Source organism: Rhinoraja longicauda, chromosome 20 (assembly GCF_053455715.1).
Source record: "Rhinoraja longicauda isolate Sanriku21f chromosome 20, sRhiLon1.1, whole genome shotgun sequence".
Classification (NCBI taxonomy): domain Eukaryota; kingdom Metazoa; phylum Chordata; class Chondrichthyes; order Rajiformes; family Arhynchobatidae; genus Rhinoraja; species Rhinoraja longicauda.
In genome coordinates, this window is record NC_135972.1 from 2,920,257 (window position 1) to 2,938,728 (window position 18,472).

Below are 18,472 nucleotides of genomic sequence, written 5' to 3' on the forward strand. Positions count from 1 at the left end.
CCCACACCACCCTGGCCACGCTCTCATCTCTCTCCTGCCACCGGGAAGAAGGCCTCGGAGCCTGAAAACCATGACCACCAGGTTAAAGAACAGCTTCTTCCCAACAACCATCAAGCTCATGGACACTACACAACACTAACTAAACTATGAGTTGCGAACTGTCTTGGGACGAAGGACTTTGGGCTTTTTGCACGTTACGATATTGAATTGATTTGTTGATTATGTTTTCTATGAGCACTGTATTCACAGGCCTCTTCTGCTGCAGTAAGTACGAATGTAATTGTCCCGTTAAACACTCATGACATTAATCTCAATCTACCATTAATCTCAATCTACTTGGTGCTACATATGTGTTAGGCGTAGAATGAATCAAGGCAGGTGTGAGGTTTTCTGTTGTAGATGTGGCAAGGATGGTCAATAGATGCCATGGAGATGGCACAGAATTGGCCATTGGTCATCTCAGAGATAATTATGACAATATGGTGAATCACAAAGTGCTGGAGCAACTGGGCAGCTGTGGAGGACATGAATAGGTGACGTTAGGAATCAGGACCTTTCTTCAGACCCTTCGTCTTCCACAGATGCTGCCTGACCTGCTGAGTTACTCCAGCACTTTGCTTTCTGCCACGTAATCATAATTGACACTGAGGTGGGTGAACTCTGGCCATTTCTGTGCCATCTCCTTTGTGTTTTGTTTTGTAAACCAGCATCTGCAGTTCCTTGTGATTCCGAAGAATGGTCCCAACCCGAAACATCACCTCTCCATGCCCTCCAAAGATGCTGTCTGGCCTGCTGAGTTCCTCCAGCACTTTGTGTTCTACGCAAGATTCCAGCACCTGCAGCTTAGTTTACAGACACAGATGGAGATACAGCTTGGAGACAGGCCCTTCGGCCCACCGAGTCCAAGCCAATCAGCGATCCCCGCACACTACACACATTAAGGACAATTTTTACATTTACCAAGCCAATTAACCTACAAACCTGCACGTCTTTGGAGTGTGGGAGGAAACCAGAGATCCCAAAGAAAACCCATGCAGGTCACGGGTAGAAGGTACAGACTCCGTACAGACAGCACCCATAGTCAGGATGGAACCCGGGTCTCTGGCGCTGTGAGGCAGCAACTCTACCGCTGCACCACCGCTCTATGATAACAAAGTAAAGGGGTTTAAATGAAGCGATGAATAAACGCTCCACAACTTGTGACCCACTGACTCAATCTCAGACTGTTGTCATGGAGAGAGATCTTCAAGATATTTCACAGGAATGAACGCTGTGGTATAGATTCAAGCTGGTAATTTAAAAACCTATACACCAAGCAGGGTTGCCAACTGTCCCGTATTAGCCGGGACATCCTGTATTTTGGGCTAAATTAGTTTGTCCCGTACGGGACCACCCTTGTCCCGTATTAGTAGGGTTGCCAACTTCCTCACTCCCAAATAAGGGACAAAGGGTGACGTCACCGCCCCGCGCCCCACGTGACCTCACCCAGCCAGCGGCCACGTGCTCCCGCTCCGCCAATGGCGGCCGCCCAGGCTAGGAGGCGGGTTGCTATGCAACCTCAGTTAGGGGCTCCTGGCCCGGGGAAGTTGGCCACCCTAACACCATGTCTCCTTCACGCTCAGCCTCTGCACCGTGATGTATTGAAGAAAGACATTAATACAGGTTCACTGTACAAACCCTTGGGACCAGTGACCGAATCAGATAGCATCATGGCAATTCCACACACGCATCGCAGACTGGAATAAAACGTGTCCTCAAAACGTTCAGACTTAACAATCCTCCAAAGTAACATTGCAACTGCGCTGTTGCGTAAACTCCGGTCAAAATAAATCCATAACGTCTTTAATATAAGATGTGTAAAGGACACAAGCTTTTCCTGAAATCTTATTATTTTGAAAGAACATAAATGTAACAACTCTGTACTCAGTCTCACAACTTGGCGCGGCAGTAGAGTTGCTGCCTGACAGCGATTGCAGCGCCGGAGACCCGGGTTCCATCCCGACTACGGGCGCCGTCTGTACGGAGTTTGTACGTTCTCCCCGTGACCTGCATGGGTTTTCTCCGAGATCTTCGGTTTCCTCCCACACTCCAAATACGTGCAGGTTTGTAGGTTAATTGGCTTGGTAAATGTAAAAATTGTCCCTAGTGGGTGTAGGATAGTGTTAGTGTGCGGGGATCGCTGGGCGGCACGGACCCGGTGGGCCGAAGGGCCTGTTTCTCTAAACTAAACTCGGGGGCCGTGAAAGTGGGCCCACATTTTTGGGGGCGAAGAGGCTGCTGATATACTTTAAATTTCCAGCACAAAGTGCTCTCTACGGGGAATGTTAAGATTGTGTATGGGCTAGTAAAAATAAAACAATATAACCACACATGATATTCTCTGACCGAAAAAAAGGTGTAGGCAGAAGCCTTATATCAATATCAATATCAAGCCACATCAATCCTTGTTTCACAGTCCTCCTGATTAGTTTCACTGTTTGTATGTCTCGTTGTCATGTTCCCCTCAGCTAACAATGTACATTTCCTTGATCCCGTCTACTTTAATCTGTCATTTTCACACCTCACCCTTCCATATCTCTAAGTCTCCCTCTCAATAGACAATAGACAATAGGTGCAGGAGGAGGCCATTCGGCCCTTCGAGCCAGCACCGCCATTCAATGTGATCATGGCTGATCATTCTCAATCAGTACCCCGTTCCTGCCTTCTCCCCATACCCCCTGACTCCGCTATCCTTAAGAGCTCTATCTAGCTCTCTCTTGAATGCATTCAGAGAATTGGCCTCCACTGCCTTCTGAGGCAGAGAATTCCACAGATTCACAACTCTTTGACTGAAAAAGTTTTTCCTCATCTCAGTTCTAAATGGCCTACCCCTTATTCTTAAACTGTGGCCCCTTGTTCTGGACTCCCCCAACATTGGGAACATGTTTCCTGCCTCTAACGTGTCCAACCCCTTAATAATCTTATACGTTTCGATAAGATCTCCTCTCATCCTTCTGAATTCCAGTGTATACAAGCCTAGTCGCTCCAGACTTTCAACATATGACAGTCCCGCCATTCTGGAAATTAACCTAGTAAACCTACACTGCACGCCCTCTCCCCTGACTCTCAGTCCAAAGAAGGGTCTCGACCCGAAATGTCACCCATTCCTTCTCTCCAGAGACGCTGCCTGTCCCGCTGAGTTACCTCAGCATTTTGTGTCTGTCTTCGGTGTAAACCAGCATCTACAGTTCCTTCCTGCACAACTTGTGTAACTGAGATTTTGGCACATGCGATATGATATTAAATCCAACTAACGTCGTGTATCTCAATCCTATGGAACCATAATCGTGAAGTTCTGAAATAAGCTTTAAAAAATTCACCCCTGCCATCGGGAAGAAGGTTCAGGAGTCTGAAGATTGTAACGCCCAGGTTCAGGGACAGCTTCTTCCCGACAGCCATCGGGCTATTAAACACGACAACCTCAAATAAGCTCCGAACCACATACACTTGGTGGGCAACCCGAAACATCACCTATCCATGTTCTCCACAGATGCTGCCTGACCCGCTGAGTTACTCCAGCACTCTGTGAAACGTCACCTATCCATGTTCTCCACAGATGCTGCCTGACCCGCTGAGTTACACCAGCACTCTGTGAAACGTCACCTATCCATGTTCTCCAGAGATGCTGCCTGATCCGCTGAGTTACTCCAGCACTTGGGTGTCTTTTTTTAGAGAGTTCATTCTGAGGGCTGGTAAGGATGTTGGCTTCTAACCAAATGATTTTGTTATTACACATTACTAATGTGACTAAACTTGATTTTGATGCAACGAGACCTGGGTGTCGTGGTACACCAGTCATTGAAAGTAGGCATGCAGGTGCAGCAGGCAGTGAAGAAAGCGAATGGTATGTTGGCATTCATAGCGAGGGGATTTGAGTATAGGAGCAGGGAGGTTCTGCTGCAGTTGTACAGGGCATTGGTGAGACCGCACCTGGAGTATTGCGTACAGTTTTGGTCTCCTAATCTGAGGAAAGACATTCTTGCCATAGAGAGAGTACAGAGAAGGTTCACCAGATTGATTCCTGGGATGGCAGGACTTTCATATGAAGAAAGACTGGATAGACTAGGCTTGTACTCGCTGGAATTTAGAAAATTGAGGGGGGATCTTATAGAAACTTACAAAATTCTTAAGGGGTTGGACAGGCTAGATGCAGGAAGATTGTTCCCGATGTTGGGGAAGTCCAGAACAAGGGGTCACAGTTTAAGGATATGGGGGAAGTCTTTTAGGACCGAGATGAGAAAGTTTTTTTTCACAGAGTGGTGAATCTGTGGAATTCTCTGCCACAGAAGGTAGTTGAGGCCAGTTCATTGGCTATATTTAAGAGGGAGTTAGATGTGGCCCTTGTGGCTAAAGGGATCAGGGGGTATGGAGAGAAGGCAGGTACGGGATACTGAGTTGGATGATCAGCCATGATCATATTGAATGGCGGTGCAGGCTCGAAGGGCCGAATGGCCTACTCCTGCACCTATTTTCTAAGTTTTTCTATGTTTTCCGTACAAGGGAGATACTGACAGCTATTTCCCCTGTCAGCTGCAGTATCATGATTCCAGCACAAGGTGGCAGAAATACACTTTGTAACAGGGATAATGCTCAGTCCCAGCGTCAAACGTCAGTGATTGTACTGTGGTTATCAGTGCGTCAGAAAACGTACCTGTTTGACAGCAGGAATTCCAATGCATTTCAACCTCAACACGGTGGCGCAGCGGGTAGAGCCTGCTGCCTCACAGCGCCGGAGACCCAGGTTCGATTCTGACCTCGGGTGCAGTCGGTGTGGAGTTTGCATGCTATCTGTGCGACCACGTGGGTTTCCTCCAGGTGCTCTGGGTTTCTCCCACATCCCAAAGACGTGCGGGTTTGGTGAAACAAGACATGATACAGATCCTGATATAAGCCGAATCATGAATGGACTCATTTCGATGGGTCGAGCTGCTGCCTGACAGCGCCAGACACCCGGGTTCCATCCTGACCTCGGGTGCTGGCTGTGTGGAGTTTGCACGTTCTCTTTGTGACCGTGTGGGCTTCCTCCGGGTGCTCTGGTTTCCTCCCACATCCCCAAGAGGTTTGTGGGTTAATTGGCCCTCTGTAAATTGCCCCCTAGTGTGCAGGGAGTGGATGAGAAAGTGGGATAACATGGAACTAGTGTGAACGGGTGATCGCTGATCGGCATGGACTCACTGGGCCAAAGGGCCTGTTTCCACGTTGTATCTCTAAACTAAACTCATCAGGTTCTTGAACAAAGCACAACACTAACCTGGACTATGTACTTTGGTATAAACCAGCATCTGCAATTCTTTGTTTCTAATTATGAATTTCCATGGACTGTTCCTTATTGCACTATTTTTTTTTTTTGCACTAGTGTTGTGTTTATTATTGATTTTTGGTTTACGACGTGTTATTTATGTGCGTTATGTTTACAGGCCTGTTATGCTGCTACAAGTGAGAATTTCATTGTTCCTTTGCTGATACATGTGACAATTAAACACTCTTGACTCTTGAGATGAGGCAGTGGCCTCTGATGTTGAATCTGCCACCTGGTGCAAAGTTCTGTGGAAGGGTCTACACACAGAGGGGTGTTTGGGCAAGCACCCCCAAGCCCTAGATGCCCCAAAGCCAAACAGCCAGAAGTAACCATCTTGCACTGGTTTTCTCGGGCGCTACGGTGGCACAGTGGTAGAGTTGCTGCCTTACAGCACCAGAGACCCGGGTTCCATCCCGACTACGGGCGCTGTCTGTACGGAGTTTGTACGTTCTCCCGGGTTTTCTCAGAGATCTCCGGTTTCCTCCCACACTCCAAAGACGTGCAGGTATGTAGGTTAATTGGCTTGGTTTGTGTGTAAATTGTCCCCAGTGTGTGTAGGATAGTGTTAGTGTGCGGGGATCGCTGGGCGGCATGGACTCGGTGGGCCGAAGGGCCTGTTTCCGCTCTGTATCTCTAAACTAAACTAAAACAAAGGACCTTCATCAAGGCAGTGGAGGAGTTCCCTCTGGTTTGGTATAGAACCCCCTGGGCCACTGTTTTGTTGTGCGATGAGTAATTTAGCATTTTAAAATGTGATGGATAACCTTTACGTTTATGCTGCAGTAACCCAGTGTGTCCAGATTCCATGAATTGGAATTTTTATTCAAAAGATATTTTCATTCAAATTCCAGAGGTGAAATTTTTTTCCTAAGTTGCGGCCTGCTATATTGTCCATTCTCTACCAGATACAGCATGGAATCAGGCCCTTCGGCCCACTGAGTCCATGCCGACCATCAATTACCCGTTCACGCTAGTTCTACATTATTCCACTTTCTCATCAGCTCCCTGTACTTTAGGGGCAATTTACAGAGGCTGATTAACCTGCATACCCACACTCTTTTCTTGATTAATAGACAATAGGTGCAGGAGGAGGCCATTCGGCCCCTCAAGCCAGCACCACCATTCAATGTGAATGTGGCTGAGCATTCACAATCAGTACCCCGTTCCTGCCTTCTCCCCATACCCCCTGACTCCGCTATCGTTAAGAGCTCTATCTAGCTCTCTCTTGATTCATAAGGGTGTCAGGGGTTAGGGGGACAAGGCAGGAGAATGGTGTTGAGAGGGAGAGCAGCCATGATTGAATGGCAGAGTAGACACGGTGGCGCAGTGGTAGAGTTACTGCCTGACAGCGAATGCAGCACTGGAGACCCGGGTTCGATCCTGACTACAGGCACCGTCTGTACGGAGTTTGTACGTTCTCCCTGTGACTTGCGTGGGTTTCCTCCCGCACTCCAAGGACGTACAGGTATGTAGGTTAATTGGCTGCGCAAATGTAAAAATTGTCCCTAGTGTGTAGTGTTAATGTGCGGGGATCGCTGGGCGGCGTGGACCCGGTGGGCCGAAGGGCCTGTTTCCGCGCTGTATCTCTAAATCTAAATAAATCTAGACATGATGGGCCGAATGGCCTAATTCTGCTCCTAGAACTTATGAACATATATGTGTGTGGGAGGGAACCAGAACACCCGGAGGAAACCCACATGGTCACAGGGAGGATGTGCAAGCTCCATATGGACAAACACCCGTGGCCAGGATTGAACCCGGGTCTCTGGCGCTTTGAAGCAGCGGCTCTACCCGCTGCGCCACCATGATCTCCCTGGATGGGGAGTGTTCATTTGTATGTTGTGGAGCCAGACACAGGAATGGAGTACCTTGCCTCGGGTCTCTGTTCTTCACCTGTGCACTTCATTTATTCCGACAGGTAGGAAGGCAAGAAGCAGATTCGGCTTTTTATCCTTGTTCCAAAAAAGCAAAAAGCAACACATGGTGTATGTAGACAATGCCGAGGGCCTACAGAAAATAAAAAAACCTTTACAATCAACGGCATTTATTTCTAAAATGTATTTTTAATAAGGTCAGCTTTTGAAGCAGAAGTAAATGACAGGTGTACAGTAACACATGTGCTGCCTAAAATTGGGAAGCACAATGCCGAAACGGACAGTATGTTTACACCTCCAACCCTACTCAATTATTAAGACAAAGTCACAAGAAGACATGACCAGCTACCAAGAAAGGTCAGTTCTAATTTCGAGAAAGATGACTTTGATTTTTATCTACATACACACACACACACACACACACACAGCTGATGTATACCCATGGCCCATATCATCCACCTGGATTTAACAACCACATTTATTTTCACTGGCGGGAAGAGGATTACTTTCCTGCCAACAGCAATTTTACATTAACCAAGGCACAGATGCTGAAGTTAGGCACAAAATGCTGGAGTATCTCGGAGGGTCAGACGGCAACTCGGGAGAGAAGGAATGGGTGACGATTCGGGTCGAGACCCTTAAGGGTCCATTCCTTCTCTCCCGAGATGCCGCCTGACCCTCCGAGTTACTCCAGCATTTTGTGCCTACCTTCGATTTTAACCAGCATATGGAGCTTTTTTCTCCTACACAGATGCTGAAGTGCCATTCTGAAGAAGGGTCCCAAGCCGAAACATCGCCCGTTCATGTTCTCCACCGTTGCCGCCCGACCTGCTCAGTTACTCCAGCACTTTGTGTCTTTTTTTTCTGTAAACCAACATCTGCAGTTCCTTGTGTCTACAGTAATTTTATATATGGAAGTAAATATTACCAATGTTACCGGGGATCATTATCAAGATGCATGGAGTAGCCTCTGGGAAGGAAGAGGGGTGGTCGTATTTTTTTATACTTAACGTTAATCTATGAGTACTGTGTTTACAGGCCTCGTTATAGGCTTGTATACACTGGAATTTAGAAGGATGAAAGGAGATCTTTTCGAAACGTATAAGATTATTAAGGTGTTGGACACGTTAGAGGCAGGAAACATGTTCCCAATGTTGGGGGAGTCCAGAACCAGGGGCCACAGTTTAAGAATAAGGGGTAGGCCATTTAGAACTGAGATGAGGAAAAACATTTTCAGTCAGAGGGTTGTGAATCTGTGGAATTCTCTGCCTCAGAAGGCAATAGACAATAGGTGCAGGAGGAGGCCATTCAGCCCTTCGAGCCAGCACCGCCATTCAATGCGATCATGGCTGATCACTCTCAATCAGTACCCCGTTCCTGCCTTCTCCCCATACCCCCTCACTCCGCTATCCTTAAGAGCTCTATCCAGCTCTCTCTTGAAAGCATCCAACGAACTGGCCTCCACTGCCTTCTGAGGCAGAGAATTCCACACCTTCACCACTCTCTGACTGAAAAAGTTCTTCCTCATCTCCGTTCTAAATGGCCTACCCCTTATTCTTAAACTGTGGAGGCCAATTCTCTGAATGCATTCAAGAGAGAGCTAGATAGAGCTCTTAAGGATAGCAGTCAGGGGGTATGGGGAGAAGGCAGGAACGGGGTACTGATTGAGAATGATCACATTGCATGGCGGTGCTGGCTCAAAGGGCCGAATGGCCTCCTCCTGCACCTATTGCCTATTGTTATGCTGTTGCAAGTAAGTTTCATTGTTCCGTTTTCAGTAATTAAACACTCTTGACTCCCAGGGACAAATTTCTTCCAATTGGTAGGTACAGATGTTGTACCTTTTTGCCCAACACTGAATCCTGGCTGCCTCTTAATTTCCCATCCCAATGACAACAACGCATCTCTAATTTGTCTCTGGACCTACTACATGTTGCTCAGGTATACACTCAGCATATGTTCCCTGCTGGTGTTGGATGCGGTAGTCCCTTGTGACAAAAGCTAACAACGCAGTTGGGTGTTGGATGGAGTTCATGCCTAGACTTCACCACTCACCACTTCTATCTGCTGTAAAACAGAACATTTTTTTGTCACACACATTTCCTTTTCTTTTTTTTTTTCAAACGCACATTTTCTTTAAAAATATAAGGATACCTGCAAACGTTACAGAAACCACGTAACGATTCTGTGCTATTTCTTCTTCGAGTTTCAAAATCAACTTTGAAAATATTGACTAATTCCTAAAGCAGTAAATTCTCTATAATGCTTACCATCGCCCTATTTTACACCATCCGTAAACATTGCACTCCGACATTCCATTAAAAGTGCTTTCAGGTGCAAGATTATGCTTTATAAATTAAGAAGATATTTGAATATATTATGGAAAAAGTATAATCATACTTATTTCAGTGACTTATATATTTCATATTAACACATTCATCCTGATCAGTCTTATTGATTGCTGGAATGGAACTCAATTCACTACGGTCTCAGTGTAGACATTGATGCACAGGTAGTGTGTTCATACGTGACTAAGACAACTTAAAGCAGAAGATATTTTAGACTGATTCTGTATCTTTAACACATTTAATTTGACGTCCAATAACCCTTCGACTGTCTTTGAATTGGCCAACGTTGAGCACGAGATGAGTCAAAACCCTCCAAATAAGCGCTGAGATACCTGCATACCCTCCGGCTGTTGTATCCTCTATCCACCACCAATTCCATTCCCTGACTAATGGCACATTTACTGTCTGGCCAACTGGTTGGAACCAATCATTCTGTTGATACCTTGAGATGGTCTTTGGACCACCTGTCTACACCATTTCTAAGACCACCTCCACCCACACTGCCACAGCTCGCCTGAAACCCTTCTCCATGCCATTGTTGGGTTTGTCTCAGTGCACGTATGACTGGCCTTCCACATTCCACACTCCAAAATGTCGGCACAATCCCAAAGCCCTGTTGCTCATCTCCTTGCTCACACCGAGTGCCATTCACTCGTTCCCCACCAGCTTTGTCATTCACCCAGGCATCTCATTCCGACACTACCACAAGAAAGATCTTGACCCGAAACATCGCCCGTTGCTTCAGCACTTTGTGTCCTTGTGTTTTATTAATTGTTCACTCATGTTCTCAAATCCCTCCATCTCTCTCGCCCCTCCTCAAGATTGCAATCTCCTTCTGGCCTCTCAAACGTAATCGCTTCACAGTTAGATCATAAGGTCATGAGTGATAGGAGCAGAATTAGGTCCATCCTGCCATTCAATCATGGCCGATCTCTCTCTCCCACATTCCCACTGACCACATTCTCCTGCCTTCGCCCCATAACATCCGGACTAGTCATGAATCTATCTCACTCTGCGTTAGATGTTCTGCCTTCATCTGTAATGGCTCCAAGCTCGAGATTTCCCTGACTAATTCTTCGCCTCTGTACTTCTACTCATTCCTTGGACTTATTCCTTAAGGCAAACCCAGCTTTAGATGACCTGCTCTGACATATGTGGCTCAGTGATACCTAGGGACACCCCGTATTTTGGGCTAAATTAGTTTGTCCCGCATTAGTAGGGTTGCCATCTTCCTCTCCCAAATACGGGATTAGGCGACCTCACCCAGCCAGCGGCCCCATGCTCCCCCTCCACCAATGGCGGCCGCCATTGGTGGAGCGGGAGCACGTGGCCGCTGGCTGGGTGAGGTCACGTGGGGCGCGGGGCGGTGACGTCACCCTTTGTCCCTTATTCGGGAGTGAGGAATTTGGCAACCCCAGTGATACTGGACCTATGAAGCTGCTCCAGCTGCTTTGTCACATTCGACATGGAATGTAAATGTATCGTGTTGATGTTTTTAGTCGCCGGTCAGTGGCCTGTTGGCGCAGGTTATTTATTTTGGCGAAAAGTTGAAAAAAGCTGCCAAACGGTTCAGCATCTGTCTGGAAGAGTGGATTTAAAACTGCGAATCTCAACACAATATGAATAATTCACCAAAATAAATCTAAATGGGCATTAGGTGTGGGAAGAAGTCCTCACAAAATCACCGCATTGCATAAACAGCTCCACCACTGATTTTACAGCGCCCTGTGGTTCCAGAGTCTTGCCTCATTATCCATTTTGCCAGGCCAACAGAGGACATATGGTAATAATTCAACCATGCACATCGAACCTGAACTCTTATTCTCTGTATTGGTGACCCTCGGACTATCCTTGATCGGACTTTGCTGGCTTTACCTTGCACTGAACATTATTCCCTTATCATGTATCATCCATACACTGTAAATGGATCGATTGTAATAGCGTATTGTCTTTCCGCTGACTGGTTAGCAAGCAACAAAAGCTTTTCACTGTACCTGGGTACACGTGACAATAAACGAAACTAAACTAAACTGAACCATATCCCTTCTGTGTTTCTCAAGCATCACGGACTGCTAGAAAATTAAATAATTACAATAATAGAAACACATAGAGGCACATGCCCTGAAAAAGTGCGCAATGCCATCTCTGGCTGCCCAGTGTGCTCTCGAAATATTGTCTGGATTAAAGGAGGTGCCGAACCATCGGTTGCCGGAACATCGATGGTGGAGCTGTGTTCTATGTTAAAGAGAGCAAAGAGTCACCATGGTGACCAGGATGGGTTTGGATTGACTGCTTCATGGAGAAGCCGATCTCGGTGAATGAAGTGACCCCTGCTCTGCGAACTCACACCTGAGACTCGTTAAAGGGCTGGCTGCCGGCTAAAACCTCCCGCCCCCTGCTCTTCAAAGAAGCTGCAACGGATTTAGATGGCTAACGCTTCCTAGAATAGTTTACCAATGAAGTCACATCCGTGATAGCAAGCCGATTGAAACCACAGAATATTTCATCGTACCTAAACAATTTGGTCACATTGTCAATGAGTTATTCGGCTTACGAGAGGAAACTATCAATGTCTAGAAGGGATTGTCTTTAAATCCAAATTACAACGAAAAATGTGACCATTGTACCACAAAACCCAAGCATCGGCTTTTTAAGCTTGCAACATGAAATCCCGTGAATGTACAACGTGAAATGTTCTAAATTATACAATAATATGCCTCAGCAAAATATCTTTTCTTTCTGCTATAATAAATATTACATACATTAATGAATAATACCTTCAATATAAGTCAGATTACCTAAAGGTTATGACCAAAACACTCAAACTATTCGATCATACAATGAACTATGAATGGAAATATATCACAAAATATTGATTATATATTATAACTCTATCGGTGTCATTCACTGAGAGAATTGAGATTCAATGAAAAGTGTACATTATTGGACCAAATATCAGACTGATGTCAAAACTAACAAGGTACCAATTTGCTTAACAGAGACCACAGATGATTTTTCTTTACCCAAGTTTTTTGAAAAGAATCCTACAGAATAATTTGTGAAGTCAAATCTGCACAGAGCTAGTTTAAGCAAACTCTCTCCAAAAGAAAACTACTTGTGATACAAGTACAGTGAGTGCATCTCATGGCCCTCTCCATGTACCTTGATATCTCAATGCCAACTACATACATTACAAAATTCCTGGTCTCGGCAGGATCTTTGCTCTGTCTTTCTTCCTTCTTCCCATTATTCTTTGGAACACCAGGCCATTCAGCTATTTGTAGAGTTGTGGCACTTTCAGCCCAGCTTTCCCATGCCAACCGTCTAAGTTTGCCCCATTTGCCCATTTTTGGCCAATATCTCTTCAAACCTTTCCTCTCCACGCACCTGTCCTGGTGTCTATTCTTGATGTGACAGTCCCAGCCTCAACTACCTCCTCCGGCAGCTCGTTCCACACACCCACCAACCACCCTCTGAGGGAAAGTGTTGCCCCTCAGGCGCCTGTTAAATCTTTTCCCTCTCACCTTAAACCGATGTACTCTTGTTTCGGCTTCCCCTACCCATGGTAAACTAAATACTCTGTGCGTCCACCCTATCTATTCCCCTCATGATTTTGTACACCTCTGTAAGATCAGCCCTCGGCCTCCTGCGTTCCAAGGAATAAAGTCCTAGCTTGCCCACCCTATAGCCCAGACCCTCGAGTCCTGGCAACACTTTGTCCTTCAGTTGTGTTAAATACATCGCTGTAGGGATGAGTTACGTATTCTAACTTGAACCAAAATGATATTTTTGGCAACATTTCTGAAGACCTATTCTAAACAGAAGTGATCTATAAATTTAATAAAAACCTGCTCTGCTGTCTTTAGACCGCTAAAAGCTTATAAACAGCGATGTTGATGACGATGAGTGTAATCTGTCAATCTGGATTATCTACAATAAAGTCAAAATACTTCTATGAAACTGCCTTAACATTTGGTGAGTTTTATAATCTATAAATTAAGCTATTAAATCTGTGCGCTTGATGTCCAAAGATACACAATTTTCATCAATCAAGCGTTCGTTAAATCACTAGAAAATTAGTTGTCAATAATTGTAAAGTTATTTTGTGTGTTTCGGTCTCCAAGCCAGAGTAAGTCTATGTTGATTTGTCAGGTGTGTCTGCTCTCTCTTGCTAAGGGCTGATGAGTAAATTCTGGTCGATAACCTCCCCAGACTTTCCAGGTGGTTGTAGCAGATGTCATGGGTGGACTAGTGATGAGGCAGATTTACGATAACCTAGGTCATTAGTTCATCATTACCAAACAAAAGGTTGTAGATTCGAAGAAGCGTGAATGGGCCTGAAAGACAAAGTTTAAAGTAAATGTTTGGGGCAAGTTCTTTACACAGAGGGTGGTGGGTGCTGGAACACGCTGCCAGGGGTGGTGGTGGAGGCAGAAAGGATAGTGGCAGATAGGATAGAGGCTTTTAGATAGGATCTGCAGGGAATGGAAGGTTGTAGATCACATGCAGGTAATTGAGATTAGTTTAACTCGGCATCATGTACAGCACAGACATTGTGGGCCGAAAGGCCTGTTCCTATGCTGTACTGTTCTATGTTCTATGTGTAACAAGCACAAAGCATTAAATAAGCATGGAATGGTTGAAATCTGACTGACCGTTCAGATCCTGCAAGTCACTTGGTGAGTTGAAGGTGTGGTGTGAGGAGCATGAGTTTTTTTGTTTTAGTTTAGTTTAGAGATACAGCGCGGAAACAGGCCCTTTCGGCCCACCGGGTCCGCGCCGACCAGTGATCCCCGCACACTAACACTATCCTACACCCACTAGGGACAATTTTTACATTTACCAAGCCAATTAACCTACAAATCTGCACGTCTTTGGAGTGTGGGAGGAAACCGAAGATCTCGGAGAAAACCCACGAGGTCATGGGGAGAACGTACAAACTCCGCGCAGACAGCACCCGTGGTCGGGATGGAACCCGGGTCTCCAGCGCTGCATTCGCTGTAAGGCAGCAACTCTACCGCTTCACCACCAGCTGTGTCACCCAGTAGATAAACCTACTCTTGCAATTGTCCTCAGCATCAGCCAGAAGCAACATCCACCCCACCTTCTCGATGGACAAAGAATTTGGGGCAAAGGAGATTAGAGGTTGGGAGAGAGTTAAGATCAGAAAAATATAACATTAATTGCCCAATATTTACCATGATTGGCAATAATCTACATCCAACTCATGATTGCTGATTGAAGGTTTGAGTCAATGTACCAATGGAAGAATACAAAATGCCTTTGGATTTTTAGGGGAAAGAATGATTGGACTTTTCAGAGGAGAATTTAGTTAGAAATGGACCTGTGAATCCAAACCGTGCTTACTCTGGCTTTAGGATTGTGCAGCGTAAGGTTACACTAAGCTTCGCGACCCACTAGAGTATCTACGTCTGTGTACAAAAGGATTGGGGGGGCAATACTGGTGGGGGTGGTTGTAGGGAGGAGGTGGAGGTGGCAGGGGCGGTTGCTGGCCTGCTTTCACCGCTGTCCCCTGAAGTCGCTCTTCCGTTAGCTTGTGCGGCGTGGAGCAGTTGGAGTCGGCGTCCGACCCTGCTTGGTGGGAGGGGCTGGCGTTCAGCGGGCTGTCCACCTGGTCGGGCAGCGCGGGGAGCACGATGACGTTGACAACCTGCTGGCACTGGAGTAACGTTTCGGGGAGATGGTCCAGGGCTCCAGGTGCGGTCGAGTTGTGTTGCTTGATGTTGAGGAGCGTGCTTTGCTGCAGCGCACATTCCTGGTTCCCCACTGCGTGGTGCTGGTAGGCTTCAAGTCTGTTGTGAATTGACACCTAGGTTAGAAATAGTCGACACTTTGTTACTTTGAACGTTAATTAGTTCACACCTTGCTTGTCCTCTTGCTAGCTAGCGCTCTGGAGAGAGAGCCTACTAATTATTTTATTGCACGTGCTTACCCATAGATTTAGACTTCATAAATCTATTAGCCAAATGGACTGCAGTCCAAACCTGATTTCCTGGCACCAAATACATCCACAGTACAGGAAAGAGGACCTGTCACCAAAAGCGATCAAAACATTGTCTGGAAATTCAATTGATAATGTTATTTTAGAGTGCAATACAGTTGAAAATCTATTTTTATGTGGATGAGGAAGGATAGTGAGCAGGTGAGGCACACTTCATATCACTCAGGTAATTTGACAAAGGGATTGTTATTGTGGGTCTCTGTTACATGGACATGTGGGATGGTCCATCAAATTAATGTATCACTGATGTGTTTAAACCTCTTCAATCTGGGAAACCCAAATGCAATAAGCACTCTGTTTATTCCTGAAGTGATAGTTAGGGCCTTTCTTTGTGTGACGAAACCCTAAATCTATATACTAAAACTCTCGTTTGTTTGTTCCTGAACTACAGTCTAAACGGTACACGATAGCGCAACAATTTTAGGCCCACCTTACTCACCGTCGTCCCTTTGGTGCTAATGGAAGAAGGTGCTTTGAAATCGGTGTTATATTTTTAAAGTTATTCACATTTTAAAGTTTAAATCTATCTCCTAGGGAGGGGGAGGAGGGAGGGAGATGGAGGAGGGATGGGAGGTGGGAGTGGGGGAGAGGGGGGAGGGGGTGGGGGGAAGGGGAAGGGGAAGGGAGGGTGCTGCACCAATGCAGGAGAGGTTTGGGCCCAACGGGTCCACTTGGTCTAGTATGGTTATACCACTAAGGTATTATTGTAAAGATACAATTCCATCCAGGTTCCCTTGCTGAGTGATTTGGTCTCGGTGTTGACCCAGAGCGTGGTGTGACGCTCAGAACAAGAGTCACAGTTTAAGGATAAGGGGGAAGTCTTTTAGGACCGAGATGAGAATTTTTTTTTTCACACAGAGAGTGGTGAATCTGTGGAATTCTCTGCCACAGAAGGTAGTTGAGGCCAGTTCATTGGCTATATTTAAGAGGGAGTTAGATGTGGCCCTTGTGGCTAAAGGGATCAGGGGGTATGGAGGGAAGGCAGGTATGGGATACTGAGTTGGATGATCAGCCATGATCATATTGAATGGCGGTGCAGGCTCGAGGGGCCGAATGGCCTACTCCTGCACCTATTTTCTATGTTTCTATGTTTTTATGAGCTACTGATGTCCTTGCTCATCCATTCCCACCCGTTTCCTCTGAATGTTTGCACAAACATTGGCAAAACCCTGCTGACTGTAATGCCAACCCAGAGGGCAGAGCAGGGAAGAGAAGAGAGCAGCTATGTTGAAGGTACGTGCAGAGTGTCGATAGATAGAGCTCCAGTGTTAGATAGAGCTCCAGTGTTAGATAGTGGGGTTAGTGGAATCAAGGGATAGAGCTCCAGTGTTAGATAGGGGCTAGTGGAATCAAGGGATATGGGGAGAAGGCAGGCATGGGTTACTGATTGTGGATGATCAGCCATGATCACAATGAATGCCGGTGCTGGCTCGAAGGGCTAAATGGCTTCCTCCTGCATCTATTTTTCTGTTTATATAAGCACCAGAGATGCTGTGCTCTGTATTCACATTGTCTTCACTGGTCTCACTGAATGGCAGCCTGCTTCAGCTGTGGTCTGTCATTTCCTCACGATTTATTACACTTAAACAGCTCTCCGTAGATGCTCAACATAATCAGTGTCAATATCATTAGTTTTACCGTCACAGGTCACGTTGAATGACTGGTAGATGAAGTCCCGTCCGCACTCTGTGCTCAGACAGGAGGGGACGGGTCACGACTTTGTTCTGCTGTAAAATTGATTCCAAGATTGCTGTCACAAGTAATGGCAAGACTAAAGGAGCTCAGTGCAAGCTTGGTGCCACCTCGGGACAAGGGACACACACACAATTAGACCAAGCAGTCCACCATTTTCTGTTGGATCACTGCTCTGCCCGCTCCAGTACTGAGAGCAGCAAGGACTGACTGAACTGACTAATCACCTAATTTTATTGGAAGTGTATCGTTAATGACAGAATAAATGCCAGTTACTGCCCATCAACCCTTCTCACACTTTAAACAAACTATTATATGCCTGCAATAACAATCATTGCAATAATTATTACTGCAATTATTATAATATGGTAATATTACTAATATAATTATTTGATGATATATTTATAATTCTAGTTGGGCTAGTTACCATGTTATTATAGTTATTTTATTTTAATAAATCATATTTAATGTTATTAGATGATCACACTTATTATACTTTAATATTGCTAAAATAATGAATGCAATAATTTTAGAAATTATTATTGGGGGCTTTAAATACTTTATGGCATTTTCTATAATAATGATTGTTATAATTGCAATAATTTAGAAAAATAATTATGGGGGGGTTTAAAAATAAAATTACATTCTGGGATTTTTTAATATTAGTTATTGTTATAATCATTTCAATATTATTTGAGAGCCACATGCAAGGTTGGTTGAGTCTGGTCAATCATTCTACGTCGAGTGCAGTCATAGTCATAGAGTCATAGAGTGATACAGTGTGGAAACAGGCCCTTCAGCCCAACTAGCCCATATTGGCCAACATGCCCCAGCTACATTAGTCATAGAGTGATACAGCGTGGAAACAGGCCCTTCAGCCCAACGTGCCCACACCGGCCAACATGTCCCAGCTACACTGGTCATAGTGCGATACAGTGTGGAAACAGGCCCTTCGGCCCAACTTGCCCACACGGCCCAACATGCCTCAGCTACACTAGTCATAGAGTGATACAGTGTGGAAACAGGCCCTTCAGCCCAACTAGCCCACACCGCCCAACATGTCCCAGCTACACTAGTCATAGAGGGATACAGTGTGGAAACAGGCCCTTCAGCTCAATTTGCCCACAATGGCCAACATGTCCCAGCTACACTAGACCCACCTGCTTGTGTTTGGCCCATATCCCTCCAAACTTATCCT

General features: G+C 45.7%; 1 protein-coding gene across 5 annotated transcripts in view; it reads right to left on the reverse strand.

Annotated features, from left to right (window-relative positions):
- Positions 1–8,652: 8,652 nt before the first annotated feature.
- Positions 8,653–18,472, reverse strand: part of iqsec3a (IQ motif and Sec7 domain ArfGEF 3a) — a 253,682-nt gene continuing 243,862 nt past the window's right edge. For 3 of the 5 annotated variants that reach the window (XM_078416738.1, XM_078416737.1, XM_078416741.1), the window contains exon 14: positions 8,653–15,390. In XM_078416738.1, coding sequence (XP_078272864.1) covers positions 14,956–15,390 — 435 coding nt within the window. In that variant the 3' untranslated portion in view covers positions 8,653–14,955. The remainder of the gene's footprint in view (positions 15,391–18,472) is intronic. The other 2 variants (XM_078416740.1, XM_078416739.1) reach the window with 2 other exon arrangements.